The sequence below is a fragment of the Falco naumanni genome, chromosome 6 (assembly GCF_017639655.2).
Source record: "Falco naumanni isolate bFalNau1 chromosome 6, bFalNau1.pat, whole genome shotgun sequence".
Classification (NCBI taxonomy): Eukaryota; Metazoa; Chordata; class Aves; order Falconiformes; family Falconidae; genus Falco; species Falco naumanni.
Genome location: NC_054059.1, coordinates 41,942,612 through 41,970,492, shown reverse-complemented (window position 1 = coordinate 41,970,492; position 27,881 = coordinate 41,942,612). Strand labels below are relative to the sequence as shown.

The window sequence follows — 27,881 nt, the reverse complement described above, 5'->3', positions numbered from 1 at the left end:
TGAGAATTATTCCACTTTCTTCATTTGTTGGAAGCACAGCATCTTGCAAAAGTCAGCCTTAGAAGAAAAAGTAATTGTTGAGCCTAATAGAAGATTGAAATGCAGATGTCCAGTTACAGTTGGGGTTGAGATTTTTGACATGTATTTCAGAGGTTAGTCTATTGTCAAACATAACAACCCACAGAACATATATAAAGAGGGTAACATATCATCAGCTGGGTTTCTTGGCAATAATTGTTAATTTATATCAATTTAAAATGAATGAACGTATTTATTTGATGTTCTTATGAATGATTGTAGCTTTAATATTGTGCCTGGAATCTTGTATTTCTAACATGTATACTGCTTTCCAGGAGAGGGCAGTTCATACCCAGGATCAGTTGCTTTCCATTATACTCTCAATCCAAGGAATATAATTAGAAACTCGAACGTATACACCGGGTTTCATGGGTTGGGCACAGCCAAGGCCCCAAGAGGTGACTCCATGTTGGACAAATCTATCTTGGTCCAGACAGACTAGAGGTCCTCCACTGTCCCCCTAAACAGAGAATGAACAGAATTATTCCTTCATGGACAGGACAGCCACATGTGCAAGAGTAGCCTTTTCACAGGAGGCACTGAAACAGAAGCACCTCTCGCATGTGAGGGCTGCACAAGTTGTAAGAAAACTGGAGCTCTATCCAGAACAGAGTTCTTTATGCATGTTGTTGAACATTTCTGTAAAATCATCTCTTCCCGTCACCCAGGTATTGCATCTATTTTTGAAGTAAGGGGATTTGGTGAGAAGGAATCTGGTTGCCCTTAGTAACTTAAACTGCGCCTCCTCCCTCAGTCTCTTCTCTGTGGTCTTCATGGCTTCCTGTTGTTACTAGATGACCCAAGATCAAGTGAATGCATGTGTTCAGACAAAATGCACACCCCTCAGTGACCTGCTTGCCTGTGACAGTGCTAGTGCAGAGAATTACCCATGCTGTGTTGGCAACGGCGTTGACCTCCTGGCTAGGGCAGGCAGTCTGTTGTTTTCACATCTCTTTACAGTTACCTCTAGCTTTTCAGGGAGGAAAGTTTCTGTCTTGGTTCAGTATGTTAAGCTTTTCTAGGCCCTTTCACATATTTGAAAGCACAAGCGTCAGAGCACAAGTCTGATGAGGAGCAGCTGAGGGAACTGGGGTTGTTTAACCTGGAGAAAAGGAGGCTCAGGGGGACCTTACTGCTCTCTACAACTACCTGAAAGGAGGTTGTAGACAGGTGGGGGTTGGTCCCTTCTCCCAGATAACAAATGACAGGAGAAGAGTAAATGGACTTAAGTTACACCAGGGGAGGTTTAGATTGGATATTAGGAAAAATATCTTCCCTGAAGGGGTGGTCAATCATTGTAACAGGCTGCCCAGGGAGATGGTGGAATCACCATCCCTGGGAATGTCCAAAAATCATGTAGGTGCAGTGCTCAGGGACATGGTTTAGTGGTGGCCTTGGCAGTCCTAGGCTAATTGCTGGGCATGATGACCTTAAAGGTCTTTTCCAACCTAAATGATTCAATGATTCTGTGATTCTATGATTTAAAGAAACTGAAGAACTCAATTTCAAAACGTAGACTTCTGGAAAAAGCCTTTGTACCACATTTGTGAGATGACCTATTGCCAACCATATTCTTCCTTTTCGGCAGACGGGAAGTCCAGCATGCATTTTGCCTCACCTTGTGTGATTTTCACAGGTACTGACACTTGGAAATTAGTAATTCCTTTGGCCCTTGCTATGCCTGCATGGCAGGCTCTGCCATTGTTCCTTGACTACTATCTGAGATGTGTCATTTTAACTGAGCTAGATTGAACATTGGAGCTAGTGTAGCCAAGGAAAGCAAAGTGGTCTGAGAAAAAAAAATCAGACTGTTAGTTATTCTAAGTTGGCTTCCACACACCTGGCTTGGGCAGCCGTGTATTACCATTCACTCTGTAGTACAGGCTTATCTGAAAAATTACCTGCCCTACTTCCTAGTAGCAGGCAAGGGAGCAAGAGAAGAGCAGAATCCATGTGCATTTTTCAGCTCACATGCCATGTGGTGTAGGAACATCCCAAGGCTAATTTTGAGCCTCTAAAGCCCAGAAAGCAAAGTGCTGTTTGATTTGAATATGCTTACAACCAGCTCTTAATGCTCACAGACTTTCTTACCTGGCAGCTATCTGTGCCACCATGAATATTCCCAGCACAGAGCTCATGTTTTTTGACTCTACCGTTCAAAAATTCAGGGCGGTTGCATATTTTATTCTCGATTACGGGGAAGCCAGTTTCCTTTAAGAGGCCATCACCACCGGTTCCTTTGCAAATAGTAATAATGAAAAAAAACAAGCCAGAATAAATGACAAAGGTAGATGAACATCTCCACAAAACAAATATTGAGATATGGATAAACAGTAAAATAAACAGAGGGTTTATGCACTATGCATATACTTCCCATGCATAATATGAAGTGATATCAAAATCAGTAAGCATTATCAGTATTATGGTACTTCTCGCTCTCTAATAACTATCAAATACATGCTGCACTGATTGCATTCCTGCTTCCACAGTACATCCATATGGACCCAGTATCCAATGGTATTTGTGGGAGTCATTCCTAAGCCATTTTATTTCTCTGTATCTGAGTTTTCTTTGTGGAAGTAAGGAGGTAGAAAGTAAACAGTTTAAAATGGTATGATGGGCAGAAGCAAGGAGGCAGAGAAGGTACTGATGTTCTTCTCAACCAAGACAGAGTGGGAAGTTTTGAAAATGAGAATTATGTTTATATTTGTATCAGATGTGAACCAAGTTGGTTGGGAGAAAAAAAACCAACCCAAAATTCAAGAGAATGAGCAAATCACCTTCACGTGATTAAGAAATGGCCTAAATGTAGAAAAACTTTCCTTCTGACTCTGTGAAAGCCCAGTCTGGGGAAAAGCGGAATGGACTGGGATGTAAGAGTTAGAAGCTCCTTAAGTCTGATTCTCCTCTTTTAGTATTGGTTTAGAGGGGTTCAGTTTACATGGCTCTGAGTGATTTAGGAGAATCTAAATCAGATGGAAACAGTGAAAAGAATGGCAGTACCTGATGAATTTTGATGAAATAAGTATGCATGCAAGCTTGTGCAGGGTGTTTTTGGCACAAAGAGAATACTCTTTGGATAAAGTATATATCAATTTCCAAACACAGAACTTTCAGATGTGTTAATACTGTCTCACCTTTTGTGTCCCCCCAGCCGGTCACATAGCACTCCTCTCTTCCTCCTAACACAGCATTTTCTTTTGGCAAACAGACGGGGATTACATGATTGTTAATGATTGCTGGGCTGAAAGAAACAAATAAGAGACTTGTACAGGAACAATCATTAGGACATTTATCCCTGGTATCACCTTCATGTTTCTAAAAAGATTTTATACAGTGTGACATTCAGATAAGGGTTTTTCCTGATGTGCAAACCCACTTTTATTTCAGGCTCTAAACCCTCAGAATGTGGTACACAGAAAGGAAAAGTTAGAGGCTTTTGAATACTAAAATTACTACAATAAATCCAGGAGAATGCTTTAACTTAGGTTGATGTATAGGCAACAAAACCTAATTACAAGGCTACTTTGGGGTATGAATTAATGGCTTTTAACACATAGGGTTAGCTTGCTCTGTCTGCATCCAGTCTGACTATTTTTAAATAATTTTCAAACTGGACACTTAGCACACAGCAGAACACAAGTCAATCTGACTTGCCTTTGAGTGCAGCTAAGGCTAGGTTCAATTCCGAACACACATTAGTTGTGCTGACCCTGCATCTGTTTTGGACCTGCATTGCAGCCACAGAAATCAAAGCACAAGCACCGTATGTTTCCATCTGCTTGCAGCTGTACAAATGTATTCCTTTTTAGTTGCACAGTGCCTTGGTAAGAGTTTCAGATGAGTGGAAACAGATGCAAGAAGGCCTGTGCTGGGTATTGCATCAAACACGCATACTGGACAGACCTGCTAGAAGAAATCTTCCCACCACAACATGAAAACAGTATGAGGTGACATCATGCTAATATGGCTGCTTTCAATCCTCATTACCTTATCAAGGTAGAGGCATGTAGAAACACAGACTGAAATCTCCTCTAGGCATTATGTCCTCCTACTCTGCTGCCACTGCCTTGCCTCCCAGGAGCTGGCACCTAGTGCACTGCCAACCTGGGTCAGTGTTCCTAGCCTTCCTCCCTTCCCGAGGCAGCCCTTTCTGTTTCTGAAGCCCTGCAGCTGAATCACCTTGGTTTCCACTGGAGCTTCTGCAGAAAGGGAAGAGAGTGTCTTAAATGACTGATTGAATATTGTGTGTAGAGAAACACACATATCCATGACAGCAGCAACCACTCTTTACTCAACTTGTCCCATCAAAATGAAGGAATGCTTCAAGTGCAAGGGTACCTTCTCAGTTTTAGCAGAGCAATGTCTGCCCTGTGTGGCTCCTTGAACAGTTTCTCAACATCTCGTTTTTGCACTGATGCCTCTGATGCTCTTTCTCTGTGTAATCCAAGGTACACTTTGTATGCAGATGGCCGTGAGGACCTATTGGAAATGATTGAACATGGTGAGCTGATGAACACACACTCAGGACATAGACTACTAATGACATTACTGGGCACCTTGTTCTGTCAAAGTCAGAAAAATACAGACAGCTTTGGTGTAAACTTGATTTCTTAATCCCTTATTATGGCACATGAAATCAAGTTGGCAAAAGTTATCAGTGTCACTCTTTGTTTCTTTGGATGAAACTCTGCTCTAATGAATGATGAACAGATGGCTCAATTCTCAACTGTTTGCAAGCTGAATTGAGATACAGCTCGTGTTGGTTATAGGGTACATTTTGATTCTCCTATTTTCAATCTAGTATAAGAAAATGCTGGCGCAGGCTATAACAGATACTTACTTTTCTAAGCAGTGAGCAGCAGTAAGAACCCACTGAGGGTCTATCAGAGTTCCTCCACAGAAATGTAGGCCGTAACTGTAATAGAGCAGAAAGGCAGAAAAAGGTGGGGAAGTTAATTCTACAGCAGATCATTAGGTGATCTCTCTAACATGTACATCTTTATAAACTGAAGACATTGTGCCACATTTCCATTAAGAATCAACATTTAACTTTCCTTGAACAGTATTTCTTACAATGACGTAGTGTTTTGTGGACATTCTTATAAGGCCTTGTATGACAACATCTAGATCTTCATTCTTAACCAGTATTTTTATTACTGGAAAACCTTACATGCAGTCATGTATACCGTTGTAGAGATTCTGGCTTTTATCTAACACAAATCAGTCTGAAAGCTTTGCAACTGGCCTTGATTCCTAGTTTTGCTAATAACTTTCCCAATAGGATCAAACGTTTACATGGAAGGATCGATCAAGATCTGTACTAGCCATACTTCAAACTGTTGCTTCTACTCACAGGATGCTGATTCTACCATAGAATATTGTGACAAATTTGAAGACATTCTGCCTTTTAGTGAAAGTGTTCTTGAAATCAATGGTTGTATTTATAGGTATTTATCATAAAACAGAGCACTCTTGGTTGTCTAAATGGCCATCTTTAAGATTAGCACATATAATGTATAGCCTTGAGCTATTTTTAAGTTAAAATCAAATTTAGAATGCTGCAACCACATATTATAATATCCTATGAGAGACAAATGTCCCTTGCATGTGAAGTTTAATGTAATGGGGAATGGCCATACCTTGTTCGGAGACTGATTTGCCAGGGCCAGGAGTGTGGATGTGAAATACATCCAGCAACAATCCTTTGAGCACACAGCTTTGGTCTAAACTTGGATTTTCCACACTCATACTGAGCAGGAGCTACAGAATAAGAAAAAAACAACTACTAATAAGGAACTTTGCGTATTTGTTATATATTCACTATGCACTCAGAAAACTAGAAGGTGAACCTGTTACATTTATCACTTCAGCTTTTGAGTCTCTGCAGGCAATTCTATACTATGCACCACATGTACTTTGTTAGGTTACCTTAATCTGGAATGCTTAGAAATGCCTGGCAATTTTTTTTCACATAAACTTCTCAGTGGTCGGAAAATTACACATATATTTACAGTCAGATAGGAAAAAAACCCACCAAAACCAAACAACAACTGGAGCAGGAAGGAGAAAGAAACAGAGAAAAAGAAAAAAAATAATTTTCTCAACATCTTTAAATGTACTCTTACAGATGCTAGCAATGCAAAACTGCACTGGCAACTGTTTTCAAACTGATCTTGGTGATACAGCACATGGAATTCAACCACTGCCTCTATGTAACAATATTTTGTCCACTCTTATCTTGGAGTCTTTTGGTACTTCTGAGTTGTTAAAAAAGGGCAGTTCTTATTTAGCCGTGGGAAACTGACTCTTATCAACACAGAACTTAGATTTGTTGTCAGCAAAAGGAGCTAACTAGTGAAATTAAAGGCAAAAGCCACATTCTCTCTGTTCTTTAGGTGAACATCTGAACAAAGAAAGTATTATTTTTTTAAAAAAATTGGTTCTTGAAATTTAATATAATAACCATGTGAAAATGCCATTTTCCCCCCTAAGAGTCCTAGACCAACACTTTTAGTGCAGTAGTATTTTTACACTTACAATATGTGCATGTTATAGAACATTTTTCTTTTTTGTATTTGCTCCATTTTGGGGTTTTGATCAGAGCACATTTTCTGCTGCTCACAGTTGAGAGGGTAGGGCCGCAAGAAAGTCATCCTTCTTTTGAGTGGGAACTACCTCGCCTCCTGGCATAGCTTTTGTTGTTGATAGACATGAAAGGACTTGAAACCAAAATGTAAGATTTTATCATTGTACACATCGTTGCACCAGCTCAGAGTACTCAATGGCTTGATTACTAGTAACAAAGACAAGGGCATTTGGTCAAATATTTAGGGCCAGATCCACTTTTCAGACATCTGATACGGTATAATATCAGAGGAGTAAAAATCTGCTTTACATCCAGGACAGAACCAGAACTGCATGAGAAGGGGGTGCAAAAATTTTGCTAGGATAAGAGCATCCCTTGTTCAGCTAGGCCACACATGCGGTTATGCCAGGTGACCAGACAGGAGCAGAGGAAATATCTGCAGGAACAGCCCTGTTTTGAAACACATGGCAAAACCACCCTTGAGCTTCATGGGCTCCAGGTACACCTCATGCTGGGTTTGCACTTCCAAGGAATAAGCTCCATTCTTAAGACTTCAGGCAGGGATTTTGAGCATCACTTCCCCACAATCTTAATTTCCAGTCTAAAGCTATTGTACTGTCTTAGATCAGTGTTTCAGATTAATCACTCGATGTCCTTCAGTTGTCATAGAAGGTTACAGGAAAGGGAGACACTAGTCTTTAAAGGAATAATTACGGCACTTGGGAATGTCACAGTACTCCCAGGCTTTTCTTGGGTCTGTTGTGTAGCACCAAGGTCCATTCACATCTCCATCAGGATTCCTGCAGTACTGTAACAAAGTATAAAGACACCAGCTATTAACCAGGGCACAAAAATGCCTACCAATGCATGCTTCAAAATAAAATCAAACTAAATTTGGGAAATTTTCTTTCTGTGTCCTTTCTGATGAGTGATTTCCAGCTCCTTTAGTCAAAATTTGTTTCTTTTTTCTATTTGCTCCTGAGTTTAGAAAAAAATAACAAAAATGAAACCTCTTCAACTGTTTTCAGCCAGTGAGCTTCATTAGCAAGCTTGGACCTCTGAGTTCTCAAAAAGTAAGAGATGTTGATCTAGGATGGGCTTTTCAAAAGCCCTAAACTGTCTACTCCTGCTTCTACTGCAGTTAGTAGGAGCAGAAGGGTCAGCCCTGAGGTCCTTTCACACCCATTCTGGTTGCATGTCTCATGACTCCAGGGCAAGTGGATATTGTGTAAGCTGCTTTTGCACTACTTGGTGATGCCTACGATTCCCGGGGGCAGGGATGCAGTGTTCATCCTGACACGGGGTGCTTGGTTAGCTGGATCACTTTCTAGGTCTTGCTGGCCATACTGACTGATCTCTGCTCAGCACAGATACCTCACACAACTGCATGCTACCAGATACTTTTCTAGTTTCTTCCCTACTCTGGAATATATCCCGTGTCTTAGGAAAAAGGAGAAAACATATGCTTCCCTTCCTCAAGAGTCCCTGTCAAATGCAAGAACCAAAAAAATTATGTCATGCAGCTTTTCAGAGGGAGTTTCCCCAATATGAGCTGGAATTCAATACAGGGTATGCGATGTCATCAGAAGATTGATTAAAGCAAGCTCTAAAATCATGTACCTGGAGAAAAAATAGTTCAAGCTAGCAACATCAAACAAGCTCTTTATATCACATACACAGCTTGTCACAAACCAGGCAAGTATTGTGTATGGGGTGTTACAAGTCTAGGGAAGCAGTGATGAGTACCTGTGTTAGGACCAGGGAGATGAAAGTTAGAGATGGAGAATGACTTACAGGATGGGTCAGATGCGTATATAACCTTGTGTGATGGTCTGTGGCAGAAGTTGGAGGGCTGGAGGGGGAATTAATAGAGGGTGGGGGCTATATATCTCAAGGATATATATCAATATATGTCAATCCATCAGCTATATATCTCAAGGAACCTGCACTGAACATTGGATCCTTTCCCATCTCAGCTGCCACTGTTACTGCTAAAACCTATGACCCCAGGCCCTCCTTCTGGCAGAGGAGGTAGAGATGCTGCCCACAGACCATCTCCAGTTAGTCCTCAGTAGTGAGGAGAAGCAAGTGCCCATCCAAAGCCCCTTGTTTATGCCACAGAAGTATAGAGCAGAGCTTCTGGGCATCTGTGTGTCCCACAGAAATACAGACTGCTCATGTCAATAAGAATTAGCACAATAAGGTTCTCAGATTGAAATGAAGAAAATAAATTAATTTACAAAGACCTGGCATGAAATGCTTGCTGAGGGACCATGAAGAAGATGGGTAAAGCTCAACAACAGCAAGTATTAGATGAACAGCTGCTTACATTTTTATCCAAGCCTGCTTCTGGATGAGTCATGGGAGTGAAATAGTCATGACTATGAGGTTTCTGAGAACTCCACTCTTGACAAGTTCTGCCTCTTGTGGTTTTTGCTACTGTGCCACGGTAGTCTTTACCATTACCGTTAATGCAGTCTGTGAAAAAAGAGGAAAAGGAAATGATTGTTAGCTGTGAGCTATTAGGTCTCATCCATACTTGATGGTGGTGAAGCAAAAATAAATTTGAGAAAATACTACTAGGACTTACACATCCTACATAATGTTTATACAAGGGAAGAAGGACAATGTAGTGTCAATGATGGCTAACAGTCACATTTTAGTTTCCTTGCATTTTAAACATGTTATTCATGATCAGGAAAGTAATAAACCAAAGAAGCTTAGATTAAGTTGACCCCTCGAGACTCCAGAAACCAGTAGCACAAAGACCATGCATTCATAAAGTCTTTTCCTTACAGATACAGATATCTGTCCAATGCCACACTTTAGAGTAGGTAAAAAGCAGTAATACATGTTCAGCCAAAACTGTTAGCCTTCCAATCAGAAGAACATGTCATAGCAAAAAAAGAAAAAAAGAAAAAAGAAAAAAAGAAAGCTGCATCCCTCTATACCATCTACTGCATAACATAGTTGCATCTGAATTGAGTTAAAAAATCTAGTTGTCCTCTGGTGGGAAATGGAGTCCAGGAAAGTACTTTTTTTGGAGCGGTTTCCAGCAAAATGCCATCATGTCTGTATCCACTGTCATTGTTAGTAGCCCTCCCACAGGAGTGTGGAGACTATTAGCCATCTGTTTGCTTGTGTTTCCAGTATTGCCAGATGTAGTAGATAAAAGACATGATATTAATCTAAAATCTAATACAGAAACTCTGCTATAAAATTCTACAAGAAAGTTCAGAAAATGAAGAGAGTGGATACAGTATTGTGTTAAATTATGTAATTATCTGGAGTTTCCTGAATGTCATCCTTTTTAAATTATTGATGACATTTCCATAAAAAATCAGCTTGCTGGTTGTGAGCATTTCTAGGGGAAGTGGAAAGTATTCTTACCAGGATTTGGTTCCAGTGTTGTTTGAGGAGGTTTTGGTAAAGTCACTGGTACCCGACTATCACACCTCTTCAGGTTGCAATACTCCCATCTCACACTGGGGTCGGTGGTGTAGCACCATGGACGGCTATCAGCGTCTGGGTTTCTGCAATAATTCTGCCTCAGGTCCCTACAAATATAAGCATATTATGTACCCATCTATGCCAGTGCTCTGAGGAGAACTTGAAAGAACATTTTAGAAAGCAGGTCTGCTACAGAGTTAGCATATATCATTTATCATGTACAGTATGTGACAGAAATCCTTTTTCCAGCATAAAGAAATCAAGAAACATATGCAGAATATTTAAACATGCCAAATACTTATTCACTGATCAATGCTTATAGTAGAACACTGTTTACAAATCCAGATAAGTAAATGCACATAAGTATATTGAAGCCCTTTTAATTTATCAAATGCATTAATAGCTTTTAAGAAGATAGAGGTTTTTGCATTTTTGAATAAGTAAGTATTAAATATTAAGAATAAGAAAACAACCCATCCCTTCCTCAAAGCTCTAGTGAACTGCAGACTAGGAAACAAAGACTTTAACTCATGAAGAAGTTCATGTATAGAAACAGTTCATTTCAGTATAAGGGAAAATTTATGGTAACTTAATTCCTTTAGAAGCAATGTAGAAACACACAGTTAATTAGTCTAAAGCATAATAGTGACAACTGTGGTTTTTTTCAGAATGACGTTAATAGAAAACGTTTCCACATTAACAAAGAAGAAGAAAAATAAGGGATTATTTTCATCAAGTACACTCCCTTCCCAGTTTTGAAATCGTTGTTGTGTAAAGATGGAGCAAATCAAAACGAGTTCATGGCTGGTCATTGTCCAGGGAAATGTGGCAATGGGAAATACACATACGCATTTGGGTACTGGTCTGCTGTCTTATTGTGTCGGTGCGGTGACATGGAGCTCCAGGCTTGACATTTCTTCCCCGTGAGAGTGAAAGAAGCTGTGCCACGGTAAGTCACGCCATTGCCTTGATAGCAGTCCTCAGAAATTTGAGCCTGCTCAGGCACATCAACAGCTGTAGTGAATAACAGAAACCAGTCCCTTGCATCTTAATACTTTGATATTTATACATGAGCATAGAAAGCCAACAGAAAACAAGCCCAAGTATTTCAGTAATCACCACAGCACTCTCTCTGTAACAGAACCCTTCTCAGACTGTAGATCAAATGGAAGATGGCTAAAAATGTTTGTGAAAATTTCATGATACGCTAGATTAAAAGCACTTGTATATCAATGTTACTGTCATGCATGGGGGTTTATTTTAGCTAATGATCCAAATAGTTCACATACGGACCGAAACTTCTGCAGGGTAGGGGAATGTCTGTGGTACCTGTGTGGAACAAGACTGCCTTGTGTAAGGACAATTTTCTTTTGATTGCTTTTTATGGGATCTTGGTTCAGTACTCTTAAATTGTCTTAGGTTTTGCTTTGGATTCAATTTTTCAGCAGCTGGCATGTAAGGCTAATTAACTTTTCCATGGGTCATTTAAAAATATAGAGGTGGAGAGAACCATGACTTGGCAAAAGGAAGAGACCCCTGTTACTGTAATTTTTTCTGATCTGGGTCAGCAGGTCACTTAAAACCTACTTCACTTGTGCACCAGACTGAACATACCAGCCTGGGTTCCACACCAGGGTCAGGAGTTGAACTGATACATAGCAATACTCAGAGTGACAGCAACAATACAACTAAGCGGAGTAACCCAAGATTTTTCAAGATACATCAAGATGAGACCCTTCACTTCAGATGTCTCCTTTTCTTCTTACCAGGGGCCTCTGGCTTTGACCCATCACAGGAGGGGATGGTGCAGTATTCCCACCGAGCGGTTTTGTTGGTGGTGTAACACCATGGCATCTTCTCACCATCAGGATTTCTACAGTAGTTTTCCTCTAGGTTCCTGAAACAGAAAACTTAGCTAAGAAAAGCTTCTCATGGAAAGCTAGTAAAGGTTATACGAACAACAGGAGGATGTACCTTGCTGGCTCATTTACTATTGTATTTACTGGTGGGTAAATGCTGCTGTCATTTACTGATGCCATTTACTAGATGAATAATTGCATTGTGCTGGTGGTTTGGATGTGCTACACCAGACACCTGCTAAACTGATCAATGTACTAAGAGATTGTATTTCATGTAGTACTATGAGGCCAAGAGCAGCACAGCAGAAACATAGGGTGAAAGAATCTAGCCCCAAGCATATATTATAATTGTAACTTTCTTACTCCACATTGCTTCACCTGAGCAACAATATGGCAAATGATGAACTGGAGAGGGAAAAATTCAATTAAGCAGAGCTTGAAAGTCAGAAGAGACACTAGCATCCAAAACCAAAGAAGTGTATAAAAAGAAATGTGCAAAGAGATTGAAAAGTTGGAATCTGACAGGTGATGAATGCTAGTGTAACTGAAGAACTTTGCCATACAGTTGAAGAAAAACAAAGTCGTTCTGTGCCTTGGTACTTCTCATGGACACTGAACAATGGAAAGGTTTCACTTACTTGCAAGGATAGTTTTCAGGAGTACGAGCATGTCTGTGAGGAGATTGGGAACTCCAGTGCTGACAGGTGTTTCCTGATTCAGTAACAGATATTGTGCCTTGATAGTCTTCTCCTCTTCCTGACAGACACTGACGCCCCGGTGCAGGAGCTGGTGGGGGTGTTGCTGTTACAGGAAAAGGAACTGAAATTAAGCAGTGCCTTCTAGACATAGTAAAAAGCAATATCAAAACCCCTTTGAGCTTTATAATTAAGCAGGCTTTTTAGCTTTCTTTGCAGGTAATATTTAAATATCAAAATGTTTGGAAAGTCCAAAAGTAGAGAAAATATCTAAAAATAACTTTTCTTTCTTCCTTTTCAACATCTTCACAAGCAGTCAGGCTGCCAGAAAGACATTTGCATCTGCCCCTTTAGAGCAGCCAGGGTACAACACAACCGAGCGCTAGCAGCCCCATCAGAACAAAGCTGGAAAGGGAGCAATCAGCAATACTTTCACTGGGGTAAAAGTAGCAGGCCCATCAGTGATAGGTATGGACATAGGGGCAGATATAAAAGAGATGTACTCTAACTGGTGAGAGTTAGAGATAGCAAGGGTGAGATGTGAGAAGCCTCAAGGAGAAGTATTGTGGCAAGGATAGGCTTTTTGGGGAAAAGGAAATTGAAAAGGTGGAAAATCAAATTGGAAGAGCAAAACAAAAGCCAAAAGTTTTACAAGAGGAGTGGAACTTTCTGACATCAAAAGAGGAATGTCAGAAGAAACATCATAACCACTGAAAGGCCTAGTCATGGAAAACCACATCAAGGAATGGAGATGTGCTCCAGGCAAAACCATTAGAAATGCCTATGACAGACATGTCTAGTTTGTTTGTTTTTTCTTTGAGATACATTACAGTAGTCTTTTATTCTTTCTTTTATCTTTGAGGCCTCTTCTGTTTGTTCTAGCTCCTTGCATCACTCTGAATAGAAGCTGTCTAGATGTCTTGCTGTCTAGATGTAGAGGAATTATAGAGGAATGAAGGCAGGTTAGTTAACATTGATAGTATACAGCTGTGGGCTTCCTTCAGGGGTGGTGGGTTGGCTGATGTGGATAATGTGCAGCTGTGGTTGGTTCTGTTAAGTAGTTAAATAGCTCTAAGAGGTATGGAAAAGGAGCTAATAATGAGGGGCCTGGGGGAAGCAGAGCGAGCGAGAGCGCCAGCCAGCCAGCCAGCCAGCCAGCCAGCAAGCAAGCCAGTCAGCAAGCAAGCCAGTCAGCCCTGGATGTAAGTGAGGCAACGAAGGATGCAGCAGAGGCAAGAAGCAGTGTGGACTGGCCTGAAGAGGATGAAGAAACAGCACGGTCAGTAGATGAACTTTTGAAACCTTGTGGGGGATCGGTGGCTGTGCTGGGGCAAGGCATGGGAACTACTTATTGAAGTTAACCTGGTATGGGATGGTAAAAGCCTTGTTGTAGCCTACTAGTTGCTAGTGCTGCAACACCTAGAGTTCTAGAAGTCAGACTCACTGCAACGAGGAATGTCACAGTATTCCCAGCGTTTAGTCAGACTGGTAGTGAAACACCACGGCCGAGGTTCACCATCAGGATTACGGCAATAATTCATCTTCAGATCCTTCTCTGGAAAACTGAACAGGAAAAATAATTTTTAAAAGATGTCACTAATCTGTAATGGTTACCCTGTTTGGGGCAGGGTGGTCTTCAGGCCATTGTTGGCAATAAACCACCCATCACAGAGTCTGACTCACTTTTCTGGGAGGTATCCATGAGAGTGAGGTTGCTGGGAGTCCCAGCGCTGGCACTCAAGCCCAGATGTTGTTGTTGCAACTACTCCGTGGTAGTTTTCTCCACTGCAGTGCATACACTCTACTGTAGGAGTAAGGCAGAATGAGAACAAGAGACAGAAAGTCCCTGAAGAACTGGTCTGTAAACACTCATAGTCCTCTCACATGAAACTCAAGAGCCTGATCAGAGCACAAGGCTGAAGGAGTCTTTTTTTGGTGAAGCAAAAGCTTATTTTTCTTAGCAAGGTGACTTCAACGGTTGGTTACATTTATAGTTAATTACATTATATAGCATATAATAGGACAAGGGGTAATAGCTTTAAACTGAAAGAAGGTAAATTTAGATGATATATTAGGAAGAAATTCTTTACTGTGAGGGTGATGAAGCACTGGAACAGGTTGCCCGGAGAAGCTGTGGATGCCCCATCCCTGGAAGTGTCCAAGGCCAGGTTGGATGGGGCTCTGAGCAACCTGGCCCACTTGAAGATGTCCCTGCCCATGGCATGGGGGATGGAACTAGATGATCTTTAAGGTCCCTTCCAACCCAAACCATTCTATGATGGTATTCAATTTAAAAAAAAAACAACTTTATGGACTGCGTCTTTTAAAAAAGCTAAATTAAAACTACTAAGCTATACTTGAAAATCTGTGCCTTGCTGCTGTCATGTTATATTGAGTTTTGCACTGGCAACTGTCATTTAGTTCAATTCCAGGCTTATCATATGTGAATACACTCATGTATCATTCTTTTTATCTAGGGGGGAAAAAAAAAGACTTTGGGGGGTTTTCTGATATCTTCCTTGTTGGTGCTGAAAATTTATTTGGAAAGTTTCAGGCTGAACTAAACTCAAGTCTGGAACAAATATTCAATTAAAAATTTAAGTATCTGAATAATTTCACATTCTTGAACACATCTTCCAAAAAAGGAAAGAAATCAGTATATATATATCCTGACCTTCACACTCTGGGATGTTACAGTAATCAAATCTGGTAGCAGGATCTGTTGTGTAACACCAGGGTCCACGTTCATCCCCATCAGGATTTCTGCAGTAGTTCTCCTCCAGTCCCACATTGGGATATTTTTCAGGTGTGTAACTGGAACAGAGTTTAAACGCGGTTAGAGAATAAGGAGAGTGTCCCAGCTGTTGAGCTGAGAACTCTACAAATTAAATCTTTATCTAAAGACCATTCTGTAGGTGGTGTTCAGAAGTCTTCTAATTGCTACTGTGACATTGCTGAAGTGTTAGAAGTGCCATAGCTATAGACTTCAGGAAATACGGTACCTCTAAGGCCAGTCATGTCTTTAATAGTTGCATTTACTCCAGCTGTATAGTTTCAAGTAATTTTTGCTCAGCCAAGGTGCCATGTAGCGTGTAGAGAAAATTCTCCCCTGGGACGTATTCCCTGGGGGATGTAATGAAAAGACACTTGCTGAAATGTGCAAGTTCTCTGTAACCTGAGTGCTATGCCTTCTCAATAGGAAGTTACTAAATAAACTCACTTGGGTGTTTTTCATTAAATACAAGAAATACTGCCCTGTTAATTGTGGATTCACTGATAAAACAATGTACGTCTATCTCATCTGCCACATGTCATACCTTTATCTAAGAGAAGTTCTTGCCCTGGTGAGATTAATGGAAAATTTGTATTTCAGCAGAACCAAGTGCTTTCCTGTCTAGCTTGCTCATGTAATTAATTGCTCAATCAAATGCAACTGCCAAGATTGATAATGTCTGTATTGATTTCAATAAAAGACCCTTCAATTGCAGGTCTCTGAGTAACAAGGCAGATTAGAGAATTGCCTTTTTCTAGATAACTGTAAAAAAATATTTTATAAGAAGATGTTGAACACCAAACAAATTGGTTATGTCTACTTAGCATGTATAAACGGCTTAGAAAAATTTCACAAAACCTTATAAGCATATATGAAAAGGCCTTACTTTGGTTTATGTGGGACAGTATCAGCCCACTTCTGGCATGGCACACCTTTCTGAGTTTTGGCTTCTGTTCCTCTGTAATGGACTCCTTTTCCCTCCTTGCATTCTAGAAGATAAACTGAAATGACATGTGCTTAATTAATCAGTATCATGACATATCCATTAGATTTTAGCATATACAAAATTCTTTTTCATGCTAATACATTTAAATACATTTGGACATATTTCAACTTTCTTATGCCATCAAAAATAGACAGCTCACATTGCAAAAACCTACTAGTTATCTGACATCTAAGTTGAATTAATTAGCACTAAAAAATCTATGTGAAAGCCAACAATTTCCAAACCAGAATTCTGGAGACAAAAGTGTAACAACCTGGTTCTTTTGAGAACATGCTATTGTAGATTTAAATAATAAAACATGCTTTTAAAATTTAAATATGCACTTTAACAAAATAGAAACACATTCTTTTTTTCATTGCCTCCTATGATGTTATTAAAGTTATGGACAGTAATTGAAATCAAACTTTAAAAGAAAGCCACCTGAATTCAGCTGAAGAAGATAACAGGATAGAATCGTAGATGTGTACACATAGCATTTTACAACTTTAAATAAGCAATTATTTTTCAATTTATATCAATGTGGATTACATTGTTTTTTTGACATTCACCGTGTGATGAATGAGATTTAAATAATTCATGGTATGCTAAAACAATGACTCTCTGCTGTCCAAGATAAAATGGATAGTGGTTTGAAGGTACATATTAAATATGGGTTTATGTTTTTAGATTTTGGAACTTAGTAGTACCTTCATAAAAAAAAAGAAAAAGAGTGAAAGAATTAGCAGTGAAATCTTGTCTTTATATAAGTTGAGGGAAATTTTAATGTTGGATAAACCTGGGGCTTGTATTGGTAAGCTTAAAAACATTACATTCTTCCAGATTATTAATCCTCAAATTAAGTAAGAATTGAAAGCTCAATGTATTTTTTTTTCCCAGGAGGAGGGAGCAACCATCTCCTCATTGCAACCTCTAACATTTTCCTGGGAGGACTGAAGAAACACCTTTCCTAGCAAAGAGTTTTGATTGTGAGAGAACGGCAGGTTTACAAGGTGTGGCTCTGCCAAGGCAAGGCAAAAGGAATTCTGATCTTGGCGCATTCCCTCAGAGTTTCTATATCTGCAGTTTAGGGACAGTCACTGTCAAGTAACGTCTCCTCTGGCTTGGAAAACTAAGCAGGAAACTCATTTAACACTTCTCTATGCACAGGGCATATTTCATCAACCAGTTCCTTCTTCCTAGCTGCAATGAAGCAATCCGTCCTTTAGGTTGTGGCCTGGCTTGTCTCAACGTCTTTAAGGTGTGTCCAAATCAGGTATTCGTGGAGGTGCAGTTTTGCATCAGCTTTTCTCAGCATCAAATTTATGCCAAAGCTGACATACAAGTGGGAAATTAACATAAATCCGGAGAAATAATACCATTTTACACAGGTCTGTCTTGTCAAAATGAAAGAAACTAGTATTTGCATCTGAAATAAAGTCCAGCTCTTCTGTGGGATGATAGGTAGTTTAGATCTGGATTTATAGATGTACCTTTAAGCACATCTTTATTTCAATGTATGTATATGTGGGCGAGTTTACTCTAGAAACTTTAGCTGGAAGCCATTTGGATCCTCAAACAATTTTGCAATAAATTAACATTAAATACCTCAGTAACTGAACATTGAATCACTCAAGCACTGACTCTTTTTGTTTGCATAAACTTTTGACCGTTTATATAACCTTTAGGCTTTTTTCTGTCTGACGACACATAACTAACTTTGATCCCCAAACTCAACCCATGTTCCTTGGGTTAACTATTTACAAACAGCTACATGGATAAAAATTCCCAAATGCTACCTTAATTTCTCATTACTTTTTCTGTAAGTCAGGGAAGGGTAACTTTCTCTTTTATAGCACGTACCATTAAAAAAATAATTTTAAAAACTGAATTTTATATGAATTGTCATAGTTTTCTTTGAATGCAGTGATAAAGAGCAATTAGTTCTCATCAAGTAATTGCTTCAACTGAGAAAATTAATGTTGCTTTCAGTGATAGTATTGCAAAAGCATCTGGACATGTGAAAGGAATTTGTAGTATTAGGGCAGCAGCAGCTGCTGAGGAAAGTGGTGTGATCTGCTTAGGTAAAAGCTACATTTTCCACTCTGTTCTGTAATAACAGATTAATTGGATGTTGTCATTAGAATGGGCATGCAATTATTTGAGACTCTCTGCAAATGAAGAGCTGAGCAACAGAGGAATTATCTGAGACATACACAACAGGGTGCAGGCTTGATATTCATGGCACCTAGGTCCGTCTTTTGTTTTCTGTAGGTAGATAGGCAATTTTTTGACATTCCTATTAGGTAGAACTACAGTTTTTCACACCTTTCCTGATGGGGTTCTGTTTTTCAAGAAACTAAAATCCATGGCTGTGACCTCAAAAGCCTTAGAAGGATGCAGTTACAAATCCCCACTGAATATTGCAGGACTCCCATCAAGGTTCTAACCTCAGCAAATCTAAGGGATGGCTCAAAAATAAATCAGAATCACAGCCTAGCCCCTGGTCACAGTACTGAAGCAAAGTCAGTAAGGATTGTTTACATGTAAGTTAGTTGTTAAGTCTTTAAATTTCATTACTTGCCAATTGATCCGTTCAGTTTTTCTTTCCAATAGGAACTACAGAAGATTTTTTAGCATGAGTTAATCATGATTCAGGGAAATTCCCACCAGCTTCTGGATATAATAAAAAAATCTTACATTCTGAACATTAAATAACCTACCAGTTACATATACAAAAAAAGGCAGCTGGCTATAGGCTTCAGAAAATATCAGACTGAAAAGGGCCTTCAGTGGTCTTTGATCCAAATCCCCATAAAATGCATGGCCAGCTTCTGAGCAGGCTGAGACTGCTTAGAGCTTTGTCCAGTCAATATCTGCAAGCGTGGAGGCTCTGCAGCCTTTCTGTTCAATGTAGTCTGATGCTTACCCACCCTCCCTGTGAAAAAATATTTTTCTTATATCCACAACATCTGAACAAAATCTCATTTGCATACTCGGCTGCAATCCAGCTAAAGCAATTGAACTACTACATAAAACCTTCTTGCGGATGTTATACACATAGCATTATATTATCCTACAAGTCTTTGCAGATCAACAGAGGAGTAAGGATGCAGATTTCTGGAGCTTATTGGTATTTACAGTCTAGTTATTGTGATTCTTGACATTTTATTAGAAACTGGCCTGTTGAAACCACTGCACGATTTGCAGCAGCTGAGAACCAGGTTCGTTTTTCCTTTTCATGCACCTTTCTTTGTTGAAGGACACCAACTTATTGGTAGATACTATAGTTTCCAGTTTCTGAACATTTTTAAATGCATTAATATTTTTTTTTAAAGTTACAAATCAGCAAATGGTGAAAGGCAATGTTCACGAAGTCATCTAACACAGAACAGTAGTAATTCTGTTTAAAGTTTACCACATTATCTTATATCTAAATGATCAGTAAGATTATTTCTCCCTTGTGTATTACTGAAATCAGAGAACAACACAATGAAACTTATGTTACATTAAAAATAAACCACATTCCTTCTTCCCTGTATATAGCAAGTGTTCCATGCTTGATTATGTAATCAAAAAATAGTCTTAAAACCCAATTGTTTGTCTGTATCTGGCATAAGGTGGTAGATTTTTAAAAGATATGATTAAAAAATGGATATTTGCCATTTCTTAAGGGCAAACTTCCTATTTTCAGCAAGGAGATCAAATACACTTCAGTCAATTCTCACCTATGACAAGAATGATCAGAAACAAAGCATGTACAAAAGGAGAATACAATAATTCACCACGTCAATTAGTTGTACCATAAAAATATTAATTAGGATAAAAGTTTCACCAAATGCATTAACTGAAGAGCACAAGCATCATATAACGAGATAAAAATACTACAAAAATAGATCATTTTAATCTTAAGCACAATTAACACTCTAATACTTCTGACAACATGTGCAACTAATATAAAACTGATTTGAGTCCCAGCCAAGTAAACTGTGAATTTTCTTTGGTGATACAAATGAAATTATTTGGTAGTTTCCATCAGTTTTTCTGTGGGAAAAGGTCTGTCTCAGAAACCATTGCCAACACAAGTAGTTCCCCCTAGAACCCTCAGCAGAGATAGAGAAGATGCAGCCATAGGCTATTGGTTAGTTCAAAAGGAGAGGAGGGAAGGGTCCTTTACCATCTCCATGAGTCCCAGCATCTTCTGCATTCCCTGAGCAACAGTGCTCTTTTCTGCCTGTGGACCCTAGGATTTAGGGAGCAGGAAAGATGCTGGAGCACTAACCTAAGGGGGAAAAATGGTACCACTGTATACCAGCAATGTGGCAAAAAACAGGTGTTAGGTAAGGACTGACCTGTTCACTTCATCTGACCCAGTGAAGGCTTAGCCCACATTGTCAATAGGGTTATGTGAGTCCCACTGGAAAGCATAACTCAGTGAAATAATATTAAAAAGGCATAGACATAGACATACTTCTTTTTTCGTAAAGTACTGCATTTGTTCTTCTGAATATCACTGCTGTTTTCGTGTTCTCAGCCAATGTTAAACACTGTTGGTCTTTACTCGTGAATAAAAAGGCCCTGTTGAAATTAAGAGGAGAGAGCAATATAAGAAATAATAGCTGAATATGTGCATTATTTTCTTGAACACCTTTTCTAGTATTCAGAATATATATTTATATATATGTTATTTATTTATATATACAAATAAATACATAAAATTATAATATAATTTTAGCAGACACTGCACTTCAGTGATATTTAACATTGAGTGATGTTTCACAAATCATTGAGTATTGCAGCTCCCATTTTCAGTGGTAACTTTGACTCCTAAGTTGTCATACCAAGCTTAGGTTGGAAGGGAGCTACATGAATAAATTATGACAAGGGATAAAAAAGGAGGTTTATGATGTGCCAGAGACACCAGAGAACATACTGAAGAGGATATATCCACCTTATTTAAAAAAAAATAGTGGTCGTTCAAGGAGCAAGTTATTCTACAGTATTCAGCAGTTACCAAGGAAAAAGTAAAACACAACAAGGCAGAACCTTAAATTATTTTGCAATAACTGTTCTGAGTCATCATACGTGAAGCAATGTAAGTGCTTTGGAAAACACTGCCATTTGTCTTTTCAGCAATTGCTTAGGCTGTAAGTCTGCAAAACTGGAGCAGATGGTGTAACCTTTGCAACAGCATCTAAGGAAAACTCCTGACAGGCTAAGTAATTTCTACAATTGCCTTTTCTGAACAAAAAAAAAAAAAAAAAAAAAAAAAAAAAAAGCAGCAATAGCAACATGGCATTCAGTAAGCAGGTCTATACCAAGAAAGCAAATGCTGACAAAGCCCATTCTGTAGCCCTGCAACCAACTAGCATGGTCTGTGTGCCTGTACCTGTAAATTCATACAACCTCTCCCCAAAGGAGAGGGATGACATCTGGACTTACTGCTGGCAACTATGTCTATGACTTGTCTGGGGGGGTGCTGGTTGTCCTGAGTCAAAACTACACTGGGGTCTGTTCACCCTGATCCAAGCCCAGCTCTCAATAATGTTAAATTTATAAGTAAGGATGTAGCTAATGAGCATGGTCCAACACACTGCTAAAGTGGAATAACGAGTCTGAAGTATTGGTATGAACATATTGGTCTGAGCACTAATGTGAGGGTGCTGTAGTGCTGGCCTTGTCTTAAAGCTCTGCCTAATGTTTACCTTTCCTCCCCCAGACCCTTCCCTGCCAGATATCATCTCTTCTTTATTGATTGTAATGGGTCTCACATAATTGATTGGGGAGGCAAGGACAAAAGGCCTTGATATTATTCCAGTGCCAGGTGATGGTAGACTAGACCTGAGGCAGAGGCTAAGGAACGATACTGGGTCAGAATATGCCTCAAAAGGGAACAATAATCCTCTGCAAACTGTAAACAGGTAATCTGAATATACAGACCTGCCCTCTCTGCCTTCCTCCCTGCCCTGCTGAGCCAAGTACTACTGAGGCTCTGTCCTCTAGTTGTGGTTTTCAGAGAGGGGAGTCAGATCAAAAAGAATGGGGTGGTACTCCACACTCTCAGTCAGCAAATACCTGTCATCCTTCAGGGTTACACCTCTGTAAAATAAATCTCATTTTCCCTTCTGATTTAAAACACAAAGTTACAAAACACATTTAGAAAGTCAACGCCAGGGTACCCCTGCCTTGAATAAAAGCCTGATGGAGAAGTAAATGCTGGAAACAGCCCCGCAGTCAGTCTGCTGAGTTCAAAAAGGTATGATGCAGAAGCTATAGATCAAGAACTCAAGAAGATTAGAAGAGAAAACCTCCCTGACTCGTATGTGAGGACTGCATCCCACCACAATAATGGATCTCATTCCTCATTACTCTTATTGCCTGCTGCACTTCTGAAGCTCAATGGGCTCTGAGCTTTGGTGCAGGAGGCTCAGAAGCCTTAAGCTCAAAGCAATGGGTTCCCCTGAGGCAGGAACCTGGGCAAAGGCCAGTGGTACAGACTAGATGACATCTTTCATGTTTTTTTAGCCCCCCTGGGCCTGGTTAAATGCAAATGCAGAGAGAGGGCTTGGCTGGAAGTAGGAAGTAAGGTTTAGATGGCCACCTCTTTCTCAAAGTAAATAGAAGTTATGTTAAGTCCTAATTCTAGTAAAAATCAGAATGGAAGTATATGCAAGATAATAGGTAATGCAAGGGACATAAGCAATGCTATTATTGCTATCCTAAATTTCCAAACAATTATGACTCTTGCAAAATGAGTGCAAGAGCGTTGATAAAAACATGCCAAGTTGGTCTAGAGTGTGCCAAGCTGTGGATTAAGATATCAGGAAGTTTTCTAATAAAAATTCAACATAATTTGCTTAATTTCTCTGTTTCTATTGTCTTCATCCATATGTCCCAGGCATTTTGTTTCCATACATCTTTTGGTTTTCCAGCAAATCTCAGACACACATACTCCTAAGAAATCCCTCAGAAGTTCAGACTGCTGATAAATAAGGCAGACTGCTCCATCATCTGCAGTGAAAGATACATATGGGAACCAGTGGAAATTACCTGCAAGTAAATTTACTTTCGGCTTCACATCGCTCGGCACATTCTTCTTTACTATTAGTCCTATAAACTTCTTTCTTTGGGTTGAGTAGCCAAGCTCCCTCTGTTCTCACATAGCTGTCTAGTATGTCTCCTTGCACTAAAAGGAAAAAGAAGGAAAGGTAAAAATATGAATACTGATATGATTTATTTCAAGCTTTCATGTTAAATTCTTTTCTCCTAGTTGAGTAACATCATAATTTAATTTAATTTCTGGAATAATTGGATGAATGATGACATAATATGGGTAAATCTTTCTTTCCTAGTATGGTAAAGGGCAGCATCACTGAAAACTCAATGTAAGGCAGGACAGAGAAGTGGCTTGAACAGCGCTTTGCACCATTCTGAAAGTCGTAACAGGTAGCACAAACCTAGGGTGTACAATACGGAAACAGAGAAGATGACCCAAAGAGCAAAAAAAAGGAAAAAAGGAGTGTTTCAGAAAGAAAATACTGGTCACCCATACTTTGGGGAAAGTGGAGAAATGGGACTCAAGAAGGATGTGAAACAATGCTTGTCCATTGCTGGTATCTACCCACATGGAATAACTTCACTTTTATCAGCCACCCCATAGCTGCCTCTTTTCAGTGCTCTTACTCTTGCAAGAAACAAGCCATCCTTAAACAAGACATGAGCTTATCACTGTGCTCATATCCAATTTACCATTTTTGTAATAACTCTGTATTGAACTTACTTAAATAATCAAGGTAGTGTATGTTGCCCTCCATTGCAGTGAATTAGCACAAGACATGCAACTGATGAATAAATTCCCCTAACAACCTCTGGGCTACAGCTGCATGTGAAAAACATAGGATACTAAAAAGTACAGCTATGTTTAAGAGTAAACTCCAAAATGTTCAAGTACAATCCTTCTTGTAAAGGACTTTGCCATTCAGTATTTTCTTTCTCCGTTACAGCTGTGCAGTCTCTCAATGCTTAGCTACAGTTCACAGCGCTGCGACTTTCATAACTTCCAGCTGCAGGGTCAGAGAGTTGCATGAGCCCTGTGATTTTTACAGTTTCTTTATCAGACAAGCATATATCTCTACTGACAAATGTTTGGCTCTGGGAGTTACCTGTTCTGTATGGTTTCGGCCCCAGACAGACAGTCGGCCCATGGTCTTGGTGATACATCTCAGTCCTGCTCTGTGCCCCACTTTTGTGCCCAGCCTTACGCAGTTGCTGGATTGAAGGCATACAGGGAACGAACCAGGCCCTGGCTTCCCTCTCTTGCAAGGCAGCCATGCTGAAGAGAGGGACTTCTTTCTTCAGCTTTTGCTGACCCTTCTCTTTCTCAGCCATAGCCCAGTGCCAGCAGAAGGGACTGAAAGCAGCCTCATGCAGGTCAGACCCTCAGCCTGTGACTGCGAGGCTCCACAGAGATGTTCAGTGAAATCTCTTAAAGGCTGAGGAAGTCAACTACTCCTCCCTTTCCTCAGTAACACTCTTTTGGAATGTGAGGTAGGTTCACATGCCTCCTGGTACAGTCAAATTCCTTCACCTGAGTGCTAGCTCAGCCTGCAGTTGAGTATTATACAGAATCACAGAATGGTCAGGGTTTGAAGGGGACCTCTGGAGACCATCTAGTCCAACCCCCTGCTATAGAAGGTTCATCTACAGCAGGTTCCACAGAGTCATGTCCATGTGGGTTTTGAATGTTTCCAGAGAAGGAGACTCCACACCCTCTCTGGGCAGCCTGTTCCAGTGCCCTCTCACACTTAAGGTAAAGAAGATCTTCCTCATAGTCAGATGGAAAGTCCTGTGTTACAGCTCATGCCTATTGCCCCGTGTCCTGTTGCGAGGTACTACTGAAAAGAGCCTGTTCCCATCCTCTTGTCCTCTTGACACCTGCCCTTAAGATATCTGTACACATTGATAAGATCCTCTCTCAGTCTTCCCTTCTCCAGGCTGAAAAGGCCCAGCTCTCTCAGCCTTTCCTCACAAGGGAGATGCTCCAATGTCCTCATCATCTTTGCAGCCCTCCACTGGACCCTCTCCAGTAGTTCCTTGTCTCTCTTGAACTGGGCAGCCCAGAACTGGACACAGCACTCCAGAAGGGGCCTCACCGGGGCAGAGCCGAGCAGGGACATCACCTTCCTCAAGGTGAAGACGGTCACACTCCTCCTCACGCCCCCCAGGATCCCACTGGCCTTGGCCACCAGGGCACACTGCAGGCTCATGGGCAACTTGCTGTCCACCAGGGCTCCCAGGTCCTTCTGCACAGAGCTGCCTTCCAGCAGGTCAGCCCCAGCCTGTGCTGGTGCAGGGGGCTGTTCCTCCCCAGCTGCAGGACCTTACTGAACTTCATTTTCTCTAAGATAATTTTGCACCTATAAGATGGAACTGATACAATAGGCACAAATGCCAAATTATGCTTCCTCCCATACCTTTGCAAATCCAGAGAAGTTACTGCAAGTTTTTTTCTACATGTAAACTAGGGAGGAGTTTGGCCCCAAGGGTTGACAGTTGCATGAAACAGTATGCATGAAAGAAGAAGACAGTTGATTAAAAAAAAAAAGATAAAGTGAAAAATGATACCATAAAATTTCACGTGACAGGCACAGGAATCACTGATTCCATTAGTTATTTCAAAACAAAAATGACATTAAGAAGAAAAAAGTTTTGAAAGAAAACATTAAACTAGGTTAAAACAATATCATAGGGATGCTGAAATGCCCTCCACAAGAACAAGAAATACAAGTAAAGAATTCCTATTATGGTACAGCTTCATTCCATATGATGTTCATTCTCTTCCATTTTGACACTTTGCAATAATATTGTCATTATAATTATGGCATTTGATTTTTAAAGTATTGAAAGGGTCGTAATTGGTTTGGGTTATGAAAATATTTTCCACCCTTTTCTGTTGTAATTACATGGCAGGGCATAATACTTTAAGAAAAAAAACCCACAGAAATATATGCAAACTGGATAAAAATGCAGTACATTTTCTTGCTACCATCTTTCCTATGTCTATGGGATTTTTCAGTGTTAGATGTATTACTGCCTTATTCAGAAATGCAAATATTTACTGCCATTTGATAAAGGATTTGCAAACAAAAGCAGAATATTGCAGACAACCCCCCAAATCCTATAATTTCCTCCCCTGTATAAAATTCTTATTTATTTGAGAAATGTATTTGATTTGAATGAGGCTGTTATTCTGCAACAACATGACTTAGCAACTAGCATTTAAATTAAGATGATAATTCTTAACATTACATAATATCTATTAAGCTTAGGCATGTGTCTACTATTTCTAGCTATAATCTACCCAAATGTTTTTCTAACTGTTGACTTTTAATATTTTAAAAATACATATGTAAAATTCTTTTGTATTTTATTGGGGGTTTTTTATATGTTGATAAACTCATAGATACATTTTTAACTGCAATCACAACAGGCTGTGTAGTTATACAGAAGGCCTGAAAGAAGCTCAGCCATATGAATTGCCTAGTTCATTGAAGTTTAAAGTTTTCAGGACAGAGAATATTTATTCGAAATTTCTGTAAGAGTTACAATCTACTGAATCCAAAAAGATATATGTAAAGAGCCTTACTCAGTTCTGTGCGTTACAAATTATTTTGTACTCTCTTCCACAAAAATAGTTTTGCAGCACCAAAAATACGGCAGAAACTAACACTGACCAGATTTTGGCCTCTCTATCACATGGTATGAAAACTTTCCTGTTAAGATTATGGCTATGAAAGACTGAAACTGTAGTGTGTAAAACAACTTTTCCTTTTTTTTGTGATTTTATTTTTTGCAATGCATTTACAAATTTTAAAACAATCAAAATAAAGATCACAACACTTGGCAGTAACAGAAAAAAAGAAACAACCCTTGGATAAAAGGCTGCTGAAACCAGAGGCAGCCATGTGTTTGTAGCAAGCCCTGGACAGGCTGATTTCCAAGGGCACCTCCATTTCTGGCCATGGGGCATGTTTGCCGGGAGCCATTTGTTCCCCAAAGCTGTTGCTCTTCTGGTGTCTTTAATGAACACAACGCTGGAGCAATCACAGCTCTTGTGGTTGTTCACAGCACAGTTGTTGTTCAACAGCAACTCTCTGGCCAGGAAGCCCCAAATCCATCATCGTCCAGGTAAGTGATGAAACAGGGATTCGAGGTCCCACCTTCATCAAATGGATCTTGCAAGCCCTTGATCCCCATGTCACCCAGGCAAGCGGAAGGCAAAGGACTCTTACCTGAGCTGAGCAAGAAAAGAAAGAGAAAGGCAGCTCTGCTAATCCCCATTTTGGCCCAGCTGGCAGGTGCTGGAAGTTGTGTGTGTCCGTGCACAAAGTTTTATTGACTTGCAGTGGAGTGAGGCAGCATCAAACAAACAAGGCAGGAGGATTAAGTTAATCAT

The 27,881-nt window shown here is 39.9% G+C and overlaps 1 protein-coding gene across 2 annotated transcripts; it reads right to left on the bottom strand.

Annotated features, from left to right (window-relative positions):
* Positions 1-27,831, bottom strand: LOC121089792 (plasminogen-like). Of its 2 annotated transcripts, none has more exons than XM_040597329.1 (19): positions 27,718-27,831; positions 23,477-23,612; positions 20,898-21,004; positions 16,331-16,445; positions 15,346-15,485; positions 14,355-14,475; positions 14,116-14,234; positions 12,615-12,777; positions 11,884-12,014; positions 10,966-11,131; positions 10,058-10,224; positions 8,997-9,145; positions 7,382-7,475; positions 5,721-5,841; positions 4,922-4,996; positions 4,420-4,560; positions 3,216-3,322; positions 2,170-2,315; positions 1-538 (listed from the first exon to the last, which is right to left on the bottom strand). In XM_040597329.1, exons 1-19 carry the CDS (start codon positions 27,764-27,766, stop codon positions 377-379), a joined length of 2,409 nt encoding a protein of 802 aa, XP_040453263.1. In that variant the 5' UTR covers positions 27,767-27,831; the 3' UTR covers positions 1-376. The 2 variants fall into 2 exon arrangements, with proteins under 2 accessions (XP_040453263.1, XP_040453264.1); XM_040597330.1 differs by having other exon boundaries at positions 14,355-14,472.
* Between the last annotated feature and the right edge of the window lie 50 nt (positions 27,832-27,881).